At 43.0% G+C, this 20,444-nt stretch overlaps 1 protein-coding gene across 1 annotated transcript in view; it reads right to left on the bottom strand.

The window, feature by feature from the left end:
• prkar1b (protein kinase, cAMP-dependent, regulatory, type I, beta) overlaps positions 1–20,444 on the bottom strand; it is a 63,041-nt gene that overhangs the window by 28,276 nt on the left and 14,321 nt on the right. Inside the window, exons 3-4 of the mRNA XM_041956895.1 lie at positions 20,224–20,394; positions 16,936–17,027 (exon numbers count right to left, since the gene is read on the bottom strand). Of these exons, the coding sequence (XP_041812829.1) occupies positions 16,936–17,027; positions 20,224–20,394 (263 nt within the window). The remainder of the gene's footprint in view (positions 1–16,935; positions 17,028–20,223; positions 20,395–20,444) is intronic.

Genomic DNA, 20,444 nt, shown 5'->3' with positions numbered 1-20,444 from the left:
CACACACTCTTATTACTAGCACACATGCGTGTAAGAACACATTACATGCGTTAAAGAAAAGGAAAAATAGATTACTAATTACTTTCAGACTATCCTCGATAACTACATTCTTATCTTATTTGACATTCTTACAATCTATCCCCCCCCATGCACACACAATCAGTCCCTGTCCAGATGACAGGACGTTGACAGTTGCCCGTATATGTGTTTGTTGGTAGTACAGGATGTATCAGTTAGAGATAATGGCACTTAGTAATCTTAGTAGCAGCAGTTTTAAGTTGAGGGGAAAAACCAGCGCTGCCAAAAGATGCAGTCATGGATGGAATTAACCTAAAAGTGGCTACAATTATAAAGGAGAGACACCTTTATGTAACACCCTGCATTGCATTGTGTTGTGCCAATTGTGGATCTGGCAAAGAAGAACATGCAAGTCAGATGACCTAAGTCACACTAAAATGTAGCTGCCTGCTCAGGTCTGTATAGACACATGTACGTGTGTGTTTGTGTGGGAGTGATAGGAAAAGTTATTGTACGCCCCTTCACTCTCTCTCACACACATGCACACAGCAACGCAGCATTAGCCAACTATTGTTCTCAAACACTCATAAAAACGCGGTTAGCTTAGGGGATTTCAGTCATTAATGAAATAAAATCAGGCTGCTTGTTGTAGCTAGATAACTTGTTGCTCTTCCCAGTTGGCGTCTGATGGCCTTTCTTGCTCACCTCTTCCCTCCTTCTTCTCAATCTCTCCTACAACACAGCTGTTTATTTGTTCAGCAGCAGAAGTCTTATCTCTTACATTTCTACCTCAACACACAGCACTACCATTATGCCATTAACACCAAAGGGCTCTTTAACAGCGCGGCGTGCCGCCATGTCTTTGTGTTTCTTAATGGGCCGCAGAATGTTGAGTTACACAAGCACATCCAGAATGCTCACTCGTCTGGGTGGAAGAGGTTTTGCAATAACCAAAACAATCAACAACTGCACTGCATAGGGGAACTTCCCAGCTCCAAGTTGTGTCTTGGCTTGGCAGCAATGTGCCACTGGTTTGGCTGGCACAGCGTTCATGCCTTAAGTGCCTGAAGGATTAATTTTCACTCCCACAGTTGATAGTAATTCAGATCTCTTATCCTGGCAAATCAAAACAATAGTCTTTGTTTTGCAAGTCTACGCAATTGCATGATATAAGCAATGGCCTGAGGACACCAAATGTACACCTGATTTGTGTAATATGTGTAAGTTTTGTTGGCAAACAAATGCAGCAGGGTGGCATGGGCATCATCCTTCACTTGGAAAGCCAAAATTCAACAAAAAAAAAATCTGATCAGGACCGCTGCCTGAACTCCCTCGCAATCAACAGGAATCGGGAAACAGGAATGAACTGAAGAGGCTACAATGATCTGTCAAAGAGCAGAAGAATTCTATATAAATAAACACCTGTGAAAGGTAAAAAAAAATGGTTTCACTCCTTATTTACCTGATAATTTGATTATCTTGTGGCCACTAACATGACCAGACAATAATTGGTAAGCCCTGAGATAAAAATGAGGCTGATGTTATGTTTTCAGGAGTCCTCCCGGCAACTGAGTAACTTGGGAATGTTTAACAGACTTCTTGATGCATACTTGCTGTGCTTTTAATTCTAGGGGGTCCACCTGGAATTAAAAGCTCTCGGAGGACCGCAAAGATATACAGCAATACACTGTGCACATTCTCAACAACTTGATCTAAAGTGGCAGGTTGATATCACATACAGCAGTTCTGCTTTTTGTTTGGCTGGCAGGTGAAGAGGTGTGATTAGTAAGCATTAGGTTTCAAGCACAAGCAAACTCGGGAAAAACATGACAACATAAATTAGATTCGCACTGACGATGGAGGTTAACAGAATTGTTTACGAGCCTGTTGTGTGACTCATTATGGTTATATCAAGTGAGTTGGAAAACAGCTTTATGAGGCTGATGTACAGTTTAATGTCCAGAGTTTAAAGTTGGGCACAACCACATGGAACAACCAACTCACCCCACTGTGCTCTGTTACTGTGAACACAAGGAAATTTGTTTTTTAATTGCATAAACACATAAGCACGCACACACACTGATGCAGTAACATGCAGACACACACCACTGACAAGTAGCAGCAGTGTGAGAGTAAGAAAGCGAGAGAAAAAAGGGGGAGATGAAGGTGGTATAATTATAAAGTACTGAAGCATTTAGGGAGGATATTTATGACATGAAAGCTCCTGGCACGCGCCTCTCCCTAGAGACCTGGCGAAAAATGGAGGGACCTGACCATGCCAGCTGCTGCCCGTTTCTTTCAGCTGGCCTCCAAAGTCCAAGAGCGGCGCATGTTGTGTCTTACTTGGTCAAGACACACAGCAAAGATCCCGTCTGACCACCAAATCACAACCATAGTCCACTTTCGAAACTACAGCGGGCAAGACACTTCATGCAACAGTTACAGATTGATTTCAGCAGGCAGCACATGAAGAGAACAAATTTTTAAATTCCCTTTCTTTAGGTTGGTTTTTAAGATTTTTATGGTTAATAACTAGGCAAAATAACTGATGCTAATGTGTATTCACATGTTACATCTTGTGTATAAAAGGAGAGTTGATGATGGTTTGTTTCTGGTAAACTAAATTCTTCTTGAACATCATAAAGTCTTTCACAACTGAAAACTCCTGAGAGAGAAGGACTGGAAAAGAAAAGCAACATAACGCTATTTTCATGCACACTGCTTAATATTTCCCCTCTGTTTCTCTTTTACAATATGCTTAGTTGAGATTATTTTGAATGATTTTGCGAGGTCCTGCTATTTGTTGGGGCTGATGTGAACTGGGCTAGACTGAGTCAGACCACGCAGCACAGAGGTGGTCCTGGAGGTTTACAGGTGGACATTGAGTTTACAGCTGGTGGTGAAGACCACTTAGAGACGGTCAACAATGTGGGAGGAGAGGAGGCCAAGACCAGGCAAGGAGAAAGAGAACCCTCACTTTTCTAAAAACTCAACTGGCCCTATACCCAAATGTGCCCTTGGCTCTCAAACTACGGGTCTGATAAACATCATAATGTCCAAAACACACTTAGTGTTCTTTTACTTCGTGATGGCCTATTGCACTCTGAACACTTTTAATATCCTTACTAGAATTTAAGAGTGCTTTGGTCTGCTATTTCGGTCTGAAGGATCTAATGGGGGCTAGCGGCCGCATACGTGGAGGTCTAAAGAGGTCTAGTTAGAGTAAGCTGTGTGATTAAATGTTGGAAGTGGTATTTAAAACCAAAAGAGTGGAGGGAGCACACTGTGTTAAACCCAAACACCTGGACGTGGTGGGTTTATAAGGAGTGTAAACCTGCGTGCATCCTGCGGCCTCAAAATGTAGACGTGTGTCTCAATATGTGTGTGCTGCAGTACCAAAGCACCTGAGGGCCAAGCCTGGTGATCTGTGTGACCTGTACACTGCTGTTAAAACCTGCTGAGGCAAACGGAGTCACTTATACATACTGCGATGATCAGACCACCTGAGAGAAAGAGAGCCAGAAGCTGAGCTCTAGATTTTTCATATCTCTAATTTCTAATTGCAGCAGTGAAGTGCATTTTTTTCCTTAACCCTGCCGATGTCCAATTTCTGTCTGACATGTTACATACACAAAGTGCAGCACCTACTTGGTCTAACCTGGATATTTAAACCTTGATATAGTAATGAGATGCAACATTTTCTGACCTTTCACGAGCCAGACTACACTTCACACACAGGATGTCTGGAGGGCTGATATAGCCTGGTTAAATATGTGCTGGACTACTGTGAACTACAGTAGCTGTTGTTGATATGAAATGAAGCATCATTCTGCAACTGCATGGCCCATTTCTCAGCTCAAATTTATTCAGACAAAAATTTTGGAGAATAGTTTAATTTTTTTCCAGTTTGAAAATCAGAATCAAAAGGTTATCACCATGGAAACTGGTTCATTTGTCCAACTAAAGGTAGCAGGAAGAAGTGGAGGAGAGAGCTGTCAAACCATGACCTCACTAGACCATTTTGAGATCACTAAGAGATATTACTCCCCTAACTATTGTTTTACGAGCAGCAGCATCAAAATTGCCAAAATAACAATAAATGCAGGAGCCCATGTTACTTGCAATGACTTCTTTATCATAAACACTGGCTACAGTAACACTGTATCTAAGAAAGTGAGAGAAATATACTTTATAGGTGTGTTTGCAACACAAACAAGCACTGTCAAAGAGGCAACTCTTTGCAGGATGGAATGGCCAATGTGGTGAAAAGACTGACAGACATGGTAGCTTTCCTGAAACCTTTGATCCCAACTAAAGCAGTAGTCCTCAGATAAAATATCAGACTGAACCACCACTGAACTGGCAGTGGCACCTTGAACCCTGCTAGCCTGTCGATGTGAACTTTATGAGAGGACGGCATGGCCCTATCACCACCTCCTCACCATGCCCAGTGCCTGCCTTTCCTCACACTGTGGTGCAGCTGGCATGGTAATAGGGAGGACAGGCTTGGAAGTGCTGGTTAAAAGGGGGAGGAAAAGTAGAAATAAAAGGCTTTTTTGGCCTGGAGAAACTTCTTCATAGTTTTAAGAAAAGTTGGAGGACAACCACACCGCTTTTTATTACATCCAGACTGAAAGAACTGGGAAAGATCATAGTTCTCAAAATGCCGTTCGAGGGACTGTTTTATCTCCTACTTCAGAGTAGATATTCTCCCAGCATAAGAGGAACCTTTAGTGACATAAGTGCACAGTGGTGCAGATGTAAGTGTGTGTTGATTGGTCGAACCAGCATTTTTTAAAAACCTGTGTAAAACATTAGCTGTGTAAATAACAACTAACAGCAGCCATAAAAATGGAGCAAATCACTGGACTAATATCTAACAAACTGTTGTATGTTTCACAGAAGTAACATTGCTATACCAACCGTAATGCAATCTTGGAACCAATCAGCTGTTGTCTGACAACGATGTAGCCTCTGAGGGCAAGGGCAGATGTTCCAGGGCTTCTGGAGTAGCCAGCGGATTTCTGGATAATATCCTGGATGAATAATGGATATCAAGGCTAAAACGTCCTCTTCAGTGCACTGTTTACAGTCCAATTAGCAACTTGAAAAAGCACAAATGGAACAGCTGATCTCTCTAAAGAGATATCTACATATGAATGCAGAAAAACTAAATAAGAGATAATAAAAAGCTAAATTGTCTATAAGTGATAGCTGATGGGGTCCAAGATAGCATTTCAGCCATGCACTCTGTCCTCCAGACAGACTGTTCACCTGCAAGCAAAGCCTGCTCAAACCTGACTGGCCAAAACTACTAAGACTACAAACAATAACTAGAATGTTTCTGATACACAAATAGACACAGAGAGATTTAACTGAGACGAGCACAGCACTGTTGAGAAGCAGCCAGCTGAAGCAGTGAATACCAGACAGCTTAGGCCTTCTACCAGGCCCAGCTTAATGAACACCTTGTTCACATTCACTTCTACAGAAGCAAGTAAACACACACACACGCACGCACACACACGCTTACTTACTCATACACAAGCTTAAAAAAGCCTATTTACAATGTCTGCCATCAGCTTTAATGGCAGCAATGATAATGATGCAGAGCTTGTACTCACAATCTCATTCCACTGCTGTGACTACTGTTTGGAACAAACTCATCCAACACACACACACACACAGCTAGACACACATTCAGGTTGACATCAGGGAGGTGAGAGGCAGAGTTGCATGGAAGTGGAAGAAAGGACCAGTCTGAGGAAGAAAAGTGGGAAAGAGGCAGCGGTTGATAGGAGGATGTGAGGAGAAAGGAGGATGTGCTACAGGGCAGAGAACAAACATCAAACTTTGACAGTATCTTGTTTGTAAATAATACGCCGCATTAGAGTCTTTGATGTTCAAAATCATGGGCTCATGTTACTGCTGAGAATAGCTGAATGATTTCACAGGCAAGGTGCAGGTAATGCAACTGGATTGCATCTAATGCTAAATCTTCTGGTGACATGGATAAAGGTTCGTTGCTCCCCTCTTTTCAGCTGGCTGTGTGTATTCAGCGTGACAAGGCTGTTTTACAGGCGTGCTTGATGATCCAACACACACCACCTGCTGATGCAGCCATGATGTCAGCCTTGAAACATCACAAACATGTCCAACCCTGCAATCTCCCTTTCTTTCCTCTCCCTTTCTTTCCTTTTCCCCTCTCGCATTAGGCTGTTGACTAACTTTATTTAAACTTATTTCTTCCTCTGCTTACTTTAACTCCTCATGCCACATGTCTAGATCACAGTTTCAATACTCAGGCATTTTCACACTTCCTTTATTGTTTGTTGCCTCAGGACAGGAAAAAGCGAGCTCTTCCTCCACTTAGAAGGAAAAAGGGTCAGGCTGGATCAGGCGTTGACAGGACTAAGCCTCTACCTCTCTGATGTGTCTAAAGGGAACATGTCACTGGAATGAGCAAGAGGAAGAGGGAGAAAGATAGAGAGAGAGACATTTTCTCTTCCTCACCCAGCATGTACAGATGAATCATTTCAATGAATGCACAGAAATACATTATAAACCGCCAAAACAGCTCTATACATTGTGTACAGGTGCCAAGTGTTGTGCATCTCTCTCTTTCTCACTCTCTCTCTCACATACACACACATCCTGACATGTCGCTAAACATCACAAGACATGCCGCTGTCCCGCGGGCATGTCTTTTCCTTTCCTCTTCCTCCGCCCTCCCCTCCCTCCCTCCCTCATTCCCACCTCTTGGAAGACAAGCGCTACAACGAGATAAGCGTTTGAGAACCAGATCAGGACACAAATTGTCCTCTGTTGGTGTTTTAAACCTGAGAGGTGTTTCCACAACACAGCACATTATACGTGCACGCTCAAACACATAGCTGCGCTGAAACTGAGACAGAGAGAAAACTCTGAAAATGCCCGAGGGCCTGAGGAGGGGTAGGGGAGGATGAGTGGATGGCTAGATGGAGAATAGTGAAGGATGAGATATCCACTGTAGAAATGCTTAAGGCTAAAACTGTACACTGTACTTGTGTGTCCGTATATAAACCTCATCAACCAGCACCCTCTGCAGTGAGGTAATAGGTGCAGTGGGTGCATGGAGGGGAGAGAAATTGTTGACATTCAATAGCTGACATCTGACTGACGTAAGGCCGTCCCTGCTGTAAACAGACAGCTTCATCAGACACACAGCCAGCAGACCTGGACAGTGTTGAGCAACCAACTAGCACCTCGTGTATAATGTGCTAACACCTTGGAATGTGCTAATATTAGCAATATGGTAACTTGAAACTTCACTTAACTGTATCAACAACGTATGGCAACTCGCTGGATACAACGAGAAGAGTTTCATTCATGCTTCTAAGAGAAACCATTTGTCATAAAAAATGCTCTTTGTGCCTTTAAGAGATTTTCAGGTATGATATGCATTATATTAGGCTCCTGTTATTGAGGCTGAAGTACATGATTACCTCAATGGAGTTTTTGCCTCAAGATTTAAACCATAGGCGGAGAACCTTTTTCCCATTTAAATTTTTTCAACATCCTTCGGGGACTATTTAAAATTATTGAACACATATATCACACTAACTTCTGATGGCTGGAACTGTTTCTCTTTGGCGAGGCGTCTGATGTCAGATGGGAGTGATGATGATGCTACTCGCAGCTGGTTTTCCAGGTTTGGGTCAGTCAGTCTTGAGCAGAGTCTTTGCGAGAGTCAGTTTTGATAAAGGTTGTCCCAAACTTCAGTGCATGTCTCCTCGGAATGGGAAAATGTTCAGGACATACTTAGACTCTATAGAAGTGCAGCAGAGGGAGGCTGTTGTATCTGTATACAACCTGAACCTTAAGAGCTGTAATGATGCTCAAATGTGGCTTTTTTCATCACTGCAAGCGAGTCCCCATGATGCATGTAATTAATATTGTAAACACTAAGCGAAAACATGGTGCGTCCACCCTGACCGTGACCTGGACAGGCATACAAGGAATCGCGTGGAAGGATGTGTTAGTCTACCATTTAGTTTGTTTTATCACAGAAAAAAAATATTCTTTGTAGCTTTTTTTTTTTTTTTTTTGAAGTGAGGTATGAAGCGTATTCCTACACAGATCCAGAATTTAAGGTCATTTTAAAACCACAGCAAGTTTTGAGAGGCTCATCAAAACAAGTGAGACTTCTATGGCATACTATCACGTTACAGCAGAGAAGACAAAACAGAACACCACAAAGAACCAAGGTCCTTCTTTTGGCTTTGAACTGAACACTGAATTCATGAAAAAGGGGGAGTAGATACTGTCAAAATGCTCTTTCAACCTGGAGGTTTTACCTGATGAGGAAACCAAAAATGACGGAGAAAAAGCTCTAAAATTGATAAAAGATGTGGAGCAGATTTGTGAGTCCTGCAGTTTCAAAATAAAACCACAGAAAATAATCAACAAATGCCATAACTTTTAACCTTTTTATCACCATTGAAGTGCTGCCTTTTTCCCTGGATCTGTTCAAGCAAAAACTGTTATGGACGTATGTTTCACTGTTTTACTACAGTGACTAACTATCACCTGTAAATCCAAATCGCTCTGTGATGGCACCACTTCTATGACACAAGCTCATCACACATTCAAACTTATGAAGCATGGAAAATTGATGACCACCTCTAATCTAAATGAAACTCAACCAGAGTGACACCCACAAACCTATGTGGAGGTCATGGGAGAATTAACACACTATAACAAGACTGTTGTCTGTGCTTGTGCACTGGAACCTATCACGGTAGCATAGACAAAGCAGACGGTATGTATACAATAGGAGGCCATGGGCCGACCCAGGCTATTCTGTAGGGCGCTGGGCTGCTCTGTCCTTGGCTAATGTGTGGTGGTCAGTGTGTGGGTTGTACTTTGGGCCTGGCTGAGCTATTAAGGCACTGAAGGGTTGCAGGAACATCATGTCCTCACAGCAGGGGCAAACACTGGCTAGGAAGTCACTGTCATGCAGACATGAACATTTACCCTACATATTCATTCACATGAAATGAAACGTGACACTGTCCATGATCTCAGAGCACACACGTCTCAGCTTAAAAGTGTTAACAGTGACTTTTAATATGCTTTCTTTCTCCTGCTGCACATGCTCCTGTTGACTTTCACCTTCTCAGAAGTTAAAGTGTTTCTCAGGGCTGTTTTGTTATGAGGTGAGATTAAGGTGATTCACTACTTCTCCCACTGTGGACATTTTATCCAACTGCTGTTCAGATCCAAAGCAGAGGCCAGCTTCTCTCCCTTTTCCTGTTTGCTGCAAGACAAACATGCACATGCACTGCACATGCATACACGTACAAAAGCCCAAAAGAAAGTGCATCACTTTTGCACATAAGTACCTGCACACATATGTACATGAAGGTGAAAAAGTGTCTACACACTTGCACAAACACACACACACTCACACTGATGGTATAAGCAGCTGAAAAGGCAGGGATGAGTCATAGTTAGCTGGAAAACTGTCCTGTGCAGACTCCGGGGTACATTTTGGAGGGAATACAACATTCTAAAAGGACTCCAGACACAAACACTACAACATGACTCACTACTTTCTAAAGTACTACATGGAGAAATGGATGGAGAAAGATGACAGGGGGTGGAAGTGTCAGCAGGGGACAGGTTGAAACACAGCAGAGGGTATGAGAGAGGACAAAAGTTTCCAGCTATCTGTGCAGTTGTGTGTGTTTAACTGTGTATGTGCATACATGTGTGCACTCGTTGATGTGCATGTATGACTGTGTTTATCTGCACTAGCTTGTGAGCATGCAGCCTGGCTAATATGAGCTTCCTACAAATGATATGTTTGTGTGCGTGCCCTGTGGTTTGCATGGGCGTAGAGGTGAAGTTGTCTGAACTGAGGAAAAGATGTAGTGCGCTGGGGGAGGTGAGAGCGCTGGCCTGTTAGCCCTCTGTGCGCTGGATGGCGGTGGGGATGGTCGAGGTTCAGTCAGGCCTGCAGCTCTCCCGTGGAGAGTGACCTCATCGCCTGGCCCCTGGCATTGTGGCAGCAGCACAAAGCCATGCAGGGGACAGGGAGAGAAGACTACACATGAATGTGGGGGAGGGACTGGATGTGAGTGTGGATGTAGACGTGAAAGAGTCTGCATGACTGAGAGAGGGAGAAAGACAGGAAGAGAAAATGAGAGAGAAAGGAGTGAGTTCTGAAAAAGGGGGAAAAGAGGACCACCGGGCTCTCAGGAAGAACAGGGATGAGAACACACAGAGAGTCAATGAGGGAATCAGTGAGACAGGAAACACAAACACACGCGCAAACAAATAGACTAAACAACACACAACAGAAACCTGCTAATTTGTTCATGCTGTTACTACATAGCCCACCGTAAAGCACAAATCACAGACTCAAACATCCTTCCTGGTCTACTACCTGAATACACAGAGAAATAGGTCCTCTAAATCACGGGAAAAGCCAACACAAGCACACACTACGGAGACTACCTCCTCAATGGTGGTTCCAAAATCACGAGAAAAAGAGACAGCCGTGCGCTGCCATTCAGTGCCATGACGTCCTGTTTCCCCTGTGCTAAACACAACCAGGAAGGACAGTCTGCAGGGGGTCACCTAAAACAAGCGTCTAAGCACATATGCCAACAGGCATGCAATAATCTTGATATTTTCTACTTGTCTGTAGGTATATATTTGTTTCCAGTACAGGGACTAGTGTTACTGATAAGCAGAAGCAACGACTCAAGAGAAAGTTAATATCTGTATTATCTTTGTGTGGCAAAAACACCCCCTAGGGGCTGCTGTGTGGTAAATACACACTTTGAGTGTCTATGTTTTACATGTGGATATTAATGGAGATGTAGGTAGTGTGTGGCTGCAGCTGTGCATTTTGTCATAGATGACCGAAATATTGCCTGCACTGTTAATTGTGGAAACAGCTGTATCTGTGTTTCAAATACGAACCCATTGACCAGAGTGCAGAGCTCAAGTTCCACATCTCCTGGATATGGAGCCTGATTCAAATGAGTGAGCTATCAGATAAAATGATGAGAGCTGTGCTCATCTGATATGGCTACACTATCTCACATTGCGTCCTCTTTGTTGTTTTGTCCCTTCACACGGGCCTTAAATAAACTTCCGCTGGAACGCGAGACAAGACAAATCTCTCTTGGGTAGTCTTAGTGTCTTTCGCCTTGCTATTGTTTGTTTATTTAAGTTTTCTGACACTCACTGATTTATTTATTATTGTTTTTGCACCTCTCTCTCTCTCTCTCACACACACACACACACACACACACAGACAAAGAGTGCCACTACACTAAAGATGTTCTCTGTCCATCGGCAGGGGCTGGTGGGGAAGGTGCAGAGGTCAGAGTTTAGGGGTCAGAGGGCAACTAATCGGTCACTTCATCAACTCATTACTCTGCTTGTTAATTAGAGGATTAAAGCAGGCAGGATGAGGTAAGCACCACCTCTTTACAATCCTTTCCCCCACTGCATCCTTTTCTATAACAGTTCAAATGCAAAATTTGGATTGTTGCATTGATTGTGCTTCTTGTTTACTTCTGGAGAATTCTCTGCTTCTCTGCATATCAAGGATAAAGTACTGTATTTGCTTGATTTACAACTGGGTCATGACCTGAGGAGATTTAACAACTCCTGTTACCAGATGGCAATGTAATTTTAGAATATTGCAAACTCTGCCAAGATAACTCAAGGAATAGGATAAACAGGGTTTCCTCATATCTGCCAGACTATTTATGTGGTTATACAAAGAGCAGAGCTTCTTGTGTCTGTTCTGTCCCCAGGAGAGTGTTTTGTGGTATGAGGGCATCAGACTAATGCAGGCGGACAGAAGAGAACTTGATGAGCATATATGCATGTGTGTTTTGTTTGTCCCGGGGGAAAAATAACTACACCTATGACAGATTTCCCAGAGGCCTTTTCTTTGGTCGTTAATCTGTCTGTAAATGTAACCTCAAAGAGTTGCTCGTGTGTCTGTCCCTTCCTTACCCATCGTGGCACTCATACGTTAACAAAGTTGATCATCAAGGTCATTTATCCAGGTGCGCATGAGAACGGACAAAAACAGACCAACATTAACACACTCACAGTCTGCAGCTATCAAAAATCGCATTTCATATCACTTCAGTAGGAAGTTAGATAAGAAAAACCATTACAGTAGGAACTGAAAGAATGTTTAAACAGTCGATAGTGCTTCTGTTGACCACATTAAAAGAATGGGCATTGGACAGGGGGAAGCAGCTGGGAGATAAGCTGGCAAATCTCATCTGAGGGTGCACCTGGACAAACACGCAATGTGCACATATGCACACAAGTCTGTAAACTTGACAATTTGGCTAAGGCCAGATATCTAAATTGGTGCAAAACAGCATGACGTGAGGTTCTCTGCTATCAATCCCGACATTTCCTTATCAAAAGCTTTAATCTGAAACTATCATCTAAGTGCTGCTAGGTATCTGAAACTGAAACATAATCATCAAACATTCAGACTGTAAGAAGAGATAATAGTTTCAGTTGATATGATAATGACTACTGTACGGTTACAGTATTGAAACAGGTGGTTGCAAGCCGAGTTGGCTGTTAGCAAAGCAGGCTCAGCACAATGTGAAATCAAACACCTGCTCCCTGCTTATCTTGTGTGCTTGTGTGTCTATTTGTGTGAGCATATCATAATGAGGTCATTATGGCAGCTAATTGGCAGCAAATACAGGGGTCCACCCAGTGGCCTGCTGGAAGCCACAACATGGCAGAGGTTCAGACGTCAGTTTTGAGACCAGCCAAGGTCAAGGAGATAGACAGACAGAGATGTAGTCCCCAGATGGTGCAGTATTTACTATTCCCTCATAGTGTGTATTCCTAACAAATCAAGACCTTTTTGCTCAGCAAAACAAAATACTCCCCTACTTTGCACTGTATTTACACTGGTGCAATGCATGAGAGCTATACATATGTGTGTTTTGAAGGATAAATGAATAATACATATTTTAAATACTGCAAGTGCAACAAAAGTATGTGCTTTGATCTCTTTATTCCTGTAACCTCCTCAGCTTGCCAAACTGCCTTTTAATAACAAAAACAGTGCTCAGTTGAAATCTGGAAGGCAAAATGTGTTGAGGTTTCACTTCCAGGCAGCTGAGGAAAGATACACACACACACGGCTGGTGGAGCTCAGAGACTTTGAGGCCATAAAGTTTGACATATGGAATGGTGTGTTAATCAAAGACTCCGCGCTCCCAGCTGGACCAGCCTCACTGGGAACACAGTCTGACATGCATACTTGAGAATGTCCGTGTGTGTGTGTTTCTCATGATAATGTAATCCCGTGTCATCCTTTGTAGTGATGGTGGTATTTGTGTGCCTGGTTATTGCATTTGTTTGCTTCACCCTTGTACCAGTACAGGGATTCAAAACATTTGTTCTCCTAAACCTCTCCACAACTTCCACAACCCTTTTAATCTCCATCACAACTAGTGTTCGTGTAGTTTACAGAAATGATTCTTTGGACTAATGTATATTTACAAAAAAGGCATTTGTTTCATTAACTAATCACCTCAAAGAAAGCTGACCATGGGTATAAATAGCAGAAAGAGAGGCAGTGCCACATCCTTCTTGCTTCCTTTTTTATTTGTCTCTTCCTTCCGTCTTTCACCTTTCACAAAAAAAGCGGTAATTTCACTGTTTAGTTGGTTGGGAGGGCAAAGGCAATTTCTCTTCCTCTTCCACTGAATGCCCTTCTATATGCTCTGTTTTCAATCTCTCTCCAGAATGCACTCAGAAAGACACATAAACCCTGACATCTTTACATTCCTGACAATGGAAGCTGAGGTAGCAAACATTTACAAAACAAGATATGATCAAAGCGCAGAACACTTGCTGGCTCTGTTTTAGTTTAAGTAATATTCTGCTTGTCCTCAGATGCCCTCCTGGATCATTTTTCTCCTGCCTGGGCCTTTCCTGTAATTATAAACACAGTCATCTCCGCCCCAACAGAAGGCTGATAGGGTAGCATCACTGCTGGAAGATTTCCACTGCAAAGACATGTATACTGTATAAATATGGGTGGTTTTAGAGAGAGGCTTAAACACTACAATTATTGCAATCTAATGACAAGTGAAAAAGTGGTTGCTTGTCTAATTTGCACACATCAGATCATCACAAATAACATATCAACCAGGGACAAAACTTAATCCTGCAGTTTCAGTTGTGTGCATATAGACACCAGCTCAACACAGGCCTGTATTATATATATATATATATATATATACATACACTAATGAAAAAGTTATGATCACTTTGAAAGTTAACATTTCTACATGTGAATCTGCTGCAGAAGCAAAGACAATTTGAAAAGTTTGCAATAAAAAGTAGAAGAAAAAGCTGCCTTGTTTACCAGTTTCTGTTATTAAGCTCCCTAAAATGTTCTACTTCCAGCCCCAGAACACTCACCCTGGATTCCTGCTAGAGATAAGTAATTTAAGAAGATGAGACAGATTATGAAGACAGGGTGAGCGAGGATAAGATAACAGGGAAAAAAGAGAGCTACCGAGAAAAAAGTGTTGAGAGATAAAAGAGAGCATTGGAGAGAGCAGAGAAACAAAGAGGGCTTCATTGTTTTCGATCTTGCTCATTACTGAAGGGGATGATAGCATAATATAGTGCTAATGGGGGGACAAATCGTGTGGTGTTCAGCTTACATAACTGCCGAGTGACTAATCACACAAGATGTTTCCTTGATACACACACACACACACACACACACACACACACACACACACACAGCTATCAGGGCTGTTTTTTCGTTGTTCTGTCTCACACACACAGTCCTCAAAACAAAAATAGAATATTTTGAGTCATTTATTGAACAAAACACAAAAAACATGTGTGCCAATGCCAACCAACAGTCAAGAGAAACTCGTCAGAGGCAGTCTTTTCATGTAACCACACCCTGACTTGTCCCCCTGATGTCAAGCACAGTCAATGGCAATGGTCAACTGTCACTACCTTCTTGTCCAGTGAGACCTCATGTGCAACAATGTCTGATAACCCAAATCGCCAGTTGTTTGCAAGGCAAGAGAAGAGCAATAAAACAGAGAGGGAGTGAGAGACAGAGAGACAGGACAGTGCAGTCAGACTCCATCTGTTAACATGCGTCAGTCCTTGGCAGTTCTGGCACATCTAAAGAAGCCAATGTACTTCATACTGTGACTTCATCAATGCCAACAGCAGAAGGCATCAACAAGATAAAATTATTGCTCTGAAGCTGAGTTTGTCTTAATTTTCTGTTTTGTTGCCTGTTGTAACAGGGATATAAAGTACTATAGAAGAATAGCGAGGTTGTACAACCTTTAGAATGGGCAGAAATCACAGATGCGCCTCCTCAGGCAAAGTTTTGTACTGAACCTTACTAATGAAGCCATATAGTGTGCTCTACAGCAACTGTGCCACATGCAAAAAGGCCTGCTGGTTGCTGTGTGCAGTTTTTCATTAATGCTGGAGGACCACATACATCAGCACACTTCTGTTGGTAGGGGCTCCAGGCGCAACGACCGCAACATAACCGCAATGAGACCAAGCCACCAGCCAGCCTACCAGCCAACCATCCAGCATCATCAGCTGTAAGTGAAGAGTGAGGAAGAACAGAAGAGAGTGAGGAAGATTGTAAGAGAGACAGAGAGACACAGACAGTAAGAGGAAGGCATAGCCAATTAACTGCCATGCCCCTGCACAAACTAACAGACCAGACAAAGTTTTCACTAGCTGAGAGCCTTCGGTGTTGCTAGCTGCATGTTAACCCACAAATTCCACAACAACAAATTTCTGTGTGCGTAGAATTAATGGTTGATGCTAGCTGTGTGCAGCGAGACAGCAAACATGACAGCCAGTCGAATAAATTCTACAGCATGCATGGTTTCAAGGGCTGACGACGATGCCATTACATAGCTTGGCATGCCAAGAGGCCTTGAGTACATTAAAACCTGATGGTTTATGGTCCACTGCTATATATTTTTGTGGTGTAACGCCAATCTGCCACAACAGCCACCCAAGTGCATGGTTTTCAGACTGTCTGGATCTATCACATGTTGCACTCTGCTCAGAGCTGCTTCAGAGGCACTGACGTGCAATCAGAGGTCTGCGTGCCTGTGCCAAGGGAGCACGGTAAATTGTCAGCTGACGAAAGACTGGAACGAGCGTTTTGAGTGTGGAGGCTTTAGCCAACAGGAAAGCGCCGGTGTTTTCCTCTCCATGGGGCATAATGGATTTTCCCCGCCAATGAAACACTATTCTGGCGGGCGGGCAGGACAGCCAGCCACCTGAGAGCCTTTCCCACAACACTCCCCTCCCATCAGAGCCAGACCCAGCCATCACTGGAGATCTGGGACAGATGGAGAGATGGAGAGAGGATGGCTGAAGAGAGGAGGAATGTGAAATAACAATGAATAAGAGCAGATGGTAAGAAAAAGAAGGGATAGAAGGAAACTGGCACCCCACTCTCTCCAAGGCGACTACGGAGAATCGTTGATTTCTGAGCACCACCGCCCATATCTGAATACACCACATGACACATCCAGTTGCCCCCTTACCCACCCTTTTGCTGCATACCCCTCTTCATCTGCCACATCTGCCCATGTTCACCCCTCCTTCTTGCTCTGCCGCTGTTTCCGTAGACTTGAAATGCTCCCAAAGCAGGCAACACTGGCACATAGTGGCCACGAGGGCAATACACTCAACTGGAACAATGGCCTGTTCATGATTTTATCAGCTTACAGCAAACATTCACTGATAGTCCAAACAAACACAAACACACATATATCTGGATTGCTGGCATCACACTAGGTGTTGTGCTAACCTATTAAAGAACTCAGTGGGGTCACAAACGTTTTGTACCTTCTCTCATTGTCATCCAGGTGAGCAAACAGCACATTTTTGGAAATGGCCTTGGCCAAGGCGGTCATGGTCTTGTAGTCCTTTGGGATCACCTGGGAAGACAAAGTAGTAATATCCATTACAGTAAAGTAGACTGCAACAACACTATGCAGGTGGACACATGAAACAAACCAGCACAAACACATAATAGGCCTGACTTCAAAAGCAGACTAAATTGAGTAATTAAAGAGCAGCATACTGGCAAACTCTGAAAGGACTATCCCACACGTGTGTCTGTGTATTTTTGGAAAAGCCCATCTGTTCAGGGATTACACTCAAAATGTCACACAGCCCTTAAAAATGCACAAGAGGCCTGAACTCATTCATAAAACATGCATTTTCATGTCCCAGACTCTGCGGTGTGTGTGTGCCTCTGTGTGTGTACATGGAAAGGGAATGGCAAAGTCTGTAGCCACAACAAAGCCACAGAAGTCTGTATTTATGAGGAAGCATCTTAGAAGAGAACTTAAGCTCCATTTACCATAGGGTGAGAAAGGCAAAGAGACAGCGAACGAGAGAAGGAGAAAGAGTGAGAAGACTAAACTAAACCATTCTTAATACAGAATAGCTTGAAGAAGGAGAGGACTGCACTTGTGTGTGTATGTATTTTGTCTCTGGTGGTGGGGGAGAGGAGGGGGTAGGCTGTAATTACGTTAAAGCAACAGATGTCTCCACATGAAGACGACCACGCAGTGTGCACAGCATGCACACAGATACACACACGACCACATCACATAAAATAAAAAAGTACCAAATTTCTTTTATCTATCTACACCACTCGGGCCTGGCTACTGGCTACAGTGGACAGAAAGAGCAAGAGGCTGGTCTGGCCTGGAAGCTGCGTTGGAGGAGGACACATCCGTCCAGAGAGGCTCAGTCATAAAAGTAATTCTCAGATGCAGATTTTAGGTCAGCCGCCAAATCATCCTCCACAAGTTCCAGCTCCAGTACTGTCACCCAGGGGATCAATAAATGTCAGGGCACTCAGCTTTTGAATCATGAAAAATTATGATTCAGAGTCTATCCTTTCCACAGTAACTTGTCAGGTTAATGTTAAGATATGCTGCTCTTGCCAACTGAAATACAAAGTTGGTGTACAGCCTCAAGGGGAACAATAGGTCTAGAATGACGGAACAGTTAAAGCTACAAGCAGTTACGGTAGGAAGCCAATCAAATTCTGTTAGTATATTACTCGGTAGTAAAGTAAGAAAAAAGTGAAGTTGGGCTAGTGACAAGACCACATCTGCAATATCCATATTACTTAACTTCAACAGCATACCATATAGTGTAATGTTAGCAATGATACATGCTTGAAAATCCAAAAGTTTCTCCTTTAATGCCACAAGAACCTTTTTAAGTTGGAGGAAATCGATGGCCATTTTGTTCTCAGCCTATCAAGAGAGCTCCTGTCAATCTGCCAGCCCTGCAATTCATTCAGTTAATGTGGTTTCCAGGACTGACCGACAGGCCTCACAATTTGCTAAGACTTAAAGCACCTCACAGCAAAGCTCTTTTTAATCAGATGAGCAGGGTTAGCTAATTGATTGAGTTGCTGATTTTCACAGTGGAGCCACAAATGGAACTGATGATGCAGGACGATGTCGGCACATAGGCTCTGAGTGTATGTGCATGTTTGTTTGTCTGCGTGTGTCTGTGTTACCTCAGTGTGCATCAAACGCCAGAGAAAATCCTCTCTCATACTTCATGTTACCGTGCTCCAATTTGACTTTACTTCACCATTCTCTCATGGTGTGTTGTGTTGGGCGATCGCATGAATAAATGTCTTGTTAACATGCGGCTGACGTGGCTGTGAGAATTCTTGCACGTGTAAGTTGTTGCATGAGTAGGTTGTTGCATGTGTGTGTGTGTGTTTGTCAGTCTGTGACTATGAGGGACACGTGTGAGGAAAATGAAGTTGGAGAAGGGGGAAGGATTGTAGCCATGACACATGTGTCACAAATATGTGGGTTTGTGCACACACCTGAAACACACACACACACACACACACATACACACGCACACCCTCTATGCTCCAGTGACCATGCGATTGCAGTGTGGTGATGGGGGTTCACGCAGTTATGTCATTAACCAGCAATTATTGCCATGTCAAGTTAATTACAATTGAACGATAAAGCACGATTATGATATAACGGCCTGTGTGTGTGTGTGTAATTTAGCAGTGTCAGGCATTGTATTTATATACACAGCGTTCTGCAATAACCTGATTTCATAAGCAGCATCTACGAAACCCAGCTTCTGTAATCAGGATAGGGGATTAGAAAAATTAGATGTTTTCTAGCTAGAATTCTCCTGGAGAAATCTTCTTCTTCATGTATACGTGAAAGCAGGCTTCAAATCTGGTTTTTACATGCATGCATGTGCATGACAAAGAATTGGGACACAGCAGGGCAGCAAGATGACAAGACAAATGACGACATGTAGCGATGCATCCTCATCATTGAAGTAGCCTCTACAAGTCTAAATAAGTCATATCTTTTCCTGCATACCTTGATTTTTCTAACCTGTAACCTGTTTTTTGTGTTCATGTATATGTACTAAAATGTAAGAGTTTATGCAATTTATGTGATTTACAAAGCTAGACCAAAGTGAATAAAACTGGGATGAATAAAAACAGTTGTTCTGATCAGCACAGTCAGGATGATCAACTATGTGTAGTCTATCACAGTCAGTTAGCATCGGTGCTCAACATCAGTTTAGCAGTTTACGCACAAACTGTGTATTTTGCTGAAAATAAATTCCCTGTGTCCAAGTCTGTTCATTCATTTCTGTCATAAATTTACACAGCCTGCCTCCCTTCTACCTTTTGCACTGTTCCGATGAATGTGTTTACATTCATGCTCTTAAGTGGGTGTTAACAGAAGGACTGCTCGGTGTCCAACGAATAAACAACAATCAACCTTGATGTCTGCCTGATATTTTTGATTACACTAGACTGTATTTTAAATTTATCATACTGGCGAAGGCCTTGGACAAGCCAACTTTCTGTGATCTATGCACATATTAATTCATATTTTTACTATGTGTTGGTTACTATGATGTTTCAATTGTGCAAACAAATAAGCAAGGCTTTGAGTTAACATGTGTTATTGTATATGTATGCATTGCATCTCTGTGCACATATGTTGATGATTTTGTACATACAAGCATTTGCGTACAGGTATATACTGGCTGTCTGTGCCAGTCTGCAGATAGATGCTTTTACTTATGCACTCATCTTCTAAGGCTGACCTTGCGCACATAGCTGACAGCATCCTCTTCAGTGTAGACCTCGGCGCTGACCCCTCCTCTGCGGCGTCGGGCCTTGACAACAGGGTTGGGCGGTGGGGGAGAAACCTCATCATCGTGTGAGTCTGACTGGCTGTTAGATTTTTGCCGTGCCATGATCTGCTTGCATTCTTCCTGTAAAAACAAGAGCAGAAATGAGATTGTTAGAGGGACAAGTCTAGAGA

The sequence above is a fragment of the Chelmon rostratus genome, chromosome 17 (genome assembly GCF_017976325.1).
Source record: "Chelmon rostratus isolate fCheRos1 chromosome 17, fCheRos1.pri, whole genome shotgun sequence".
Taxonomy (NCBI): Eukaryota; Metazoa; Chordata; class Actinopteri; order Chaetodontiformes; family Chaetodontidae; genus Chelmon; species Chelmon rostratus.
Note: the sequence above shows the minus strand (reverse complement) of the source record. Positions and strands in the feature narration are given on the sequence as shown.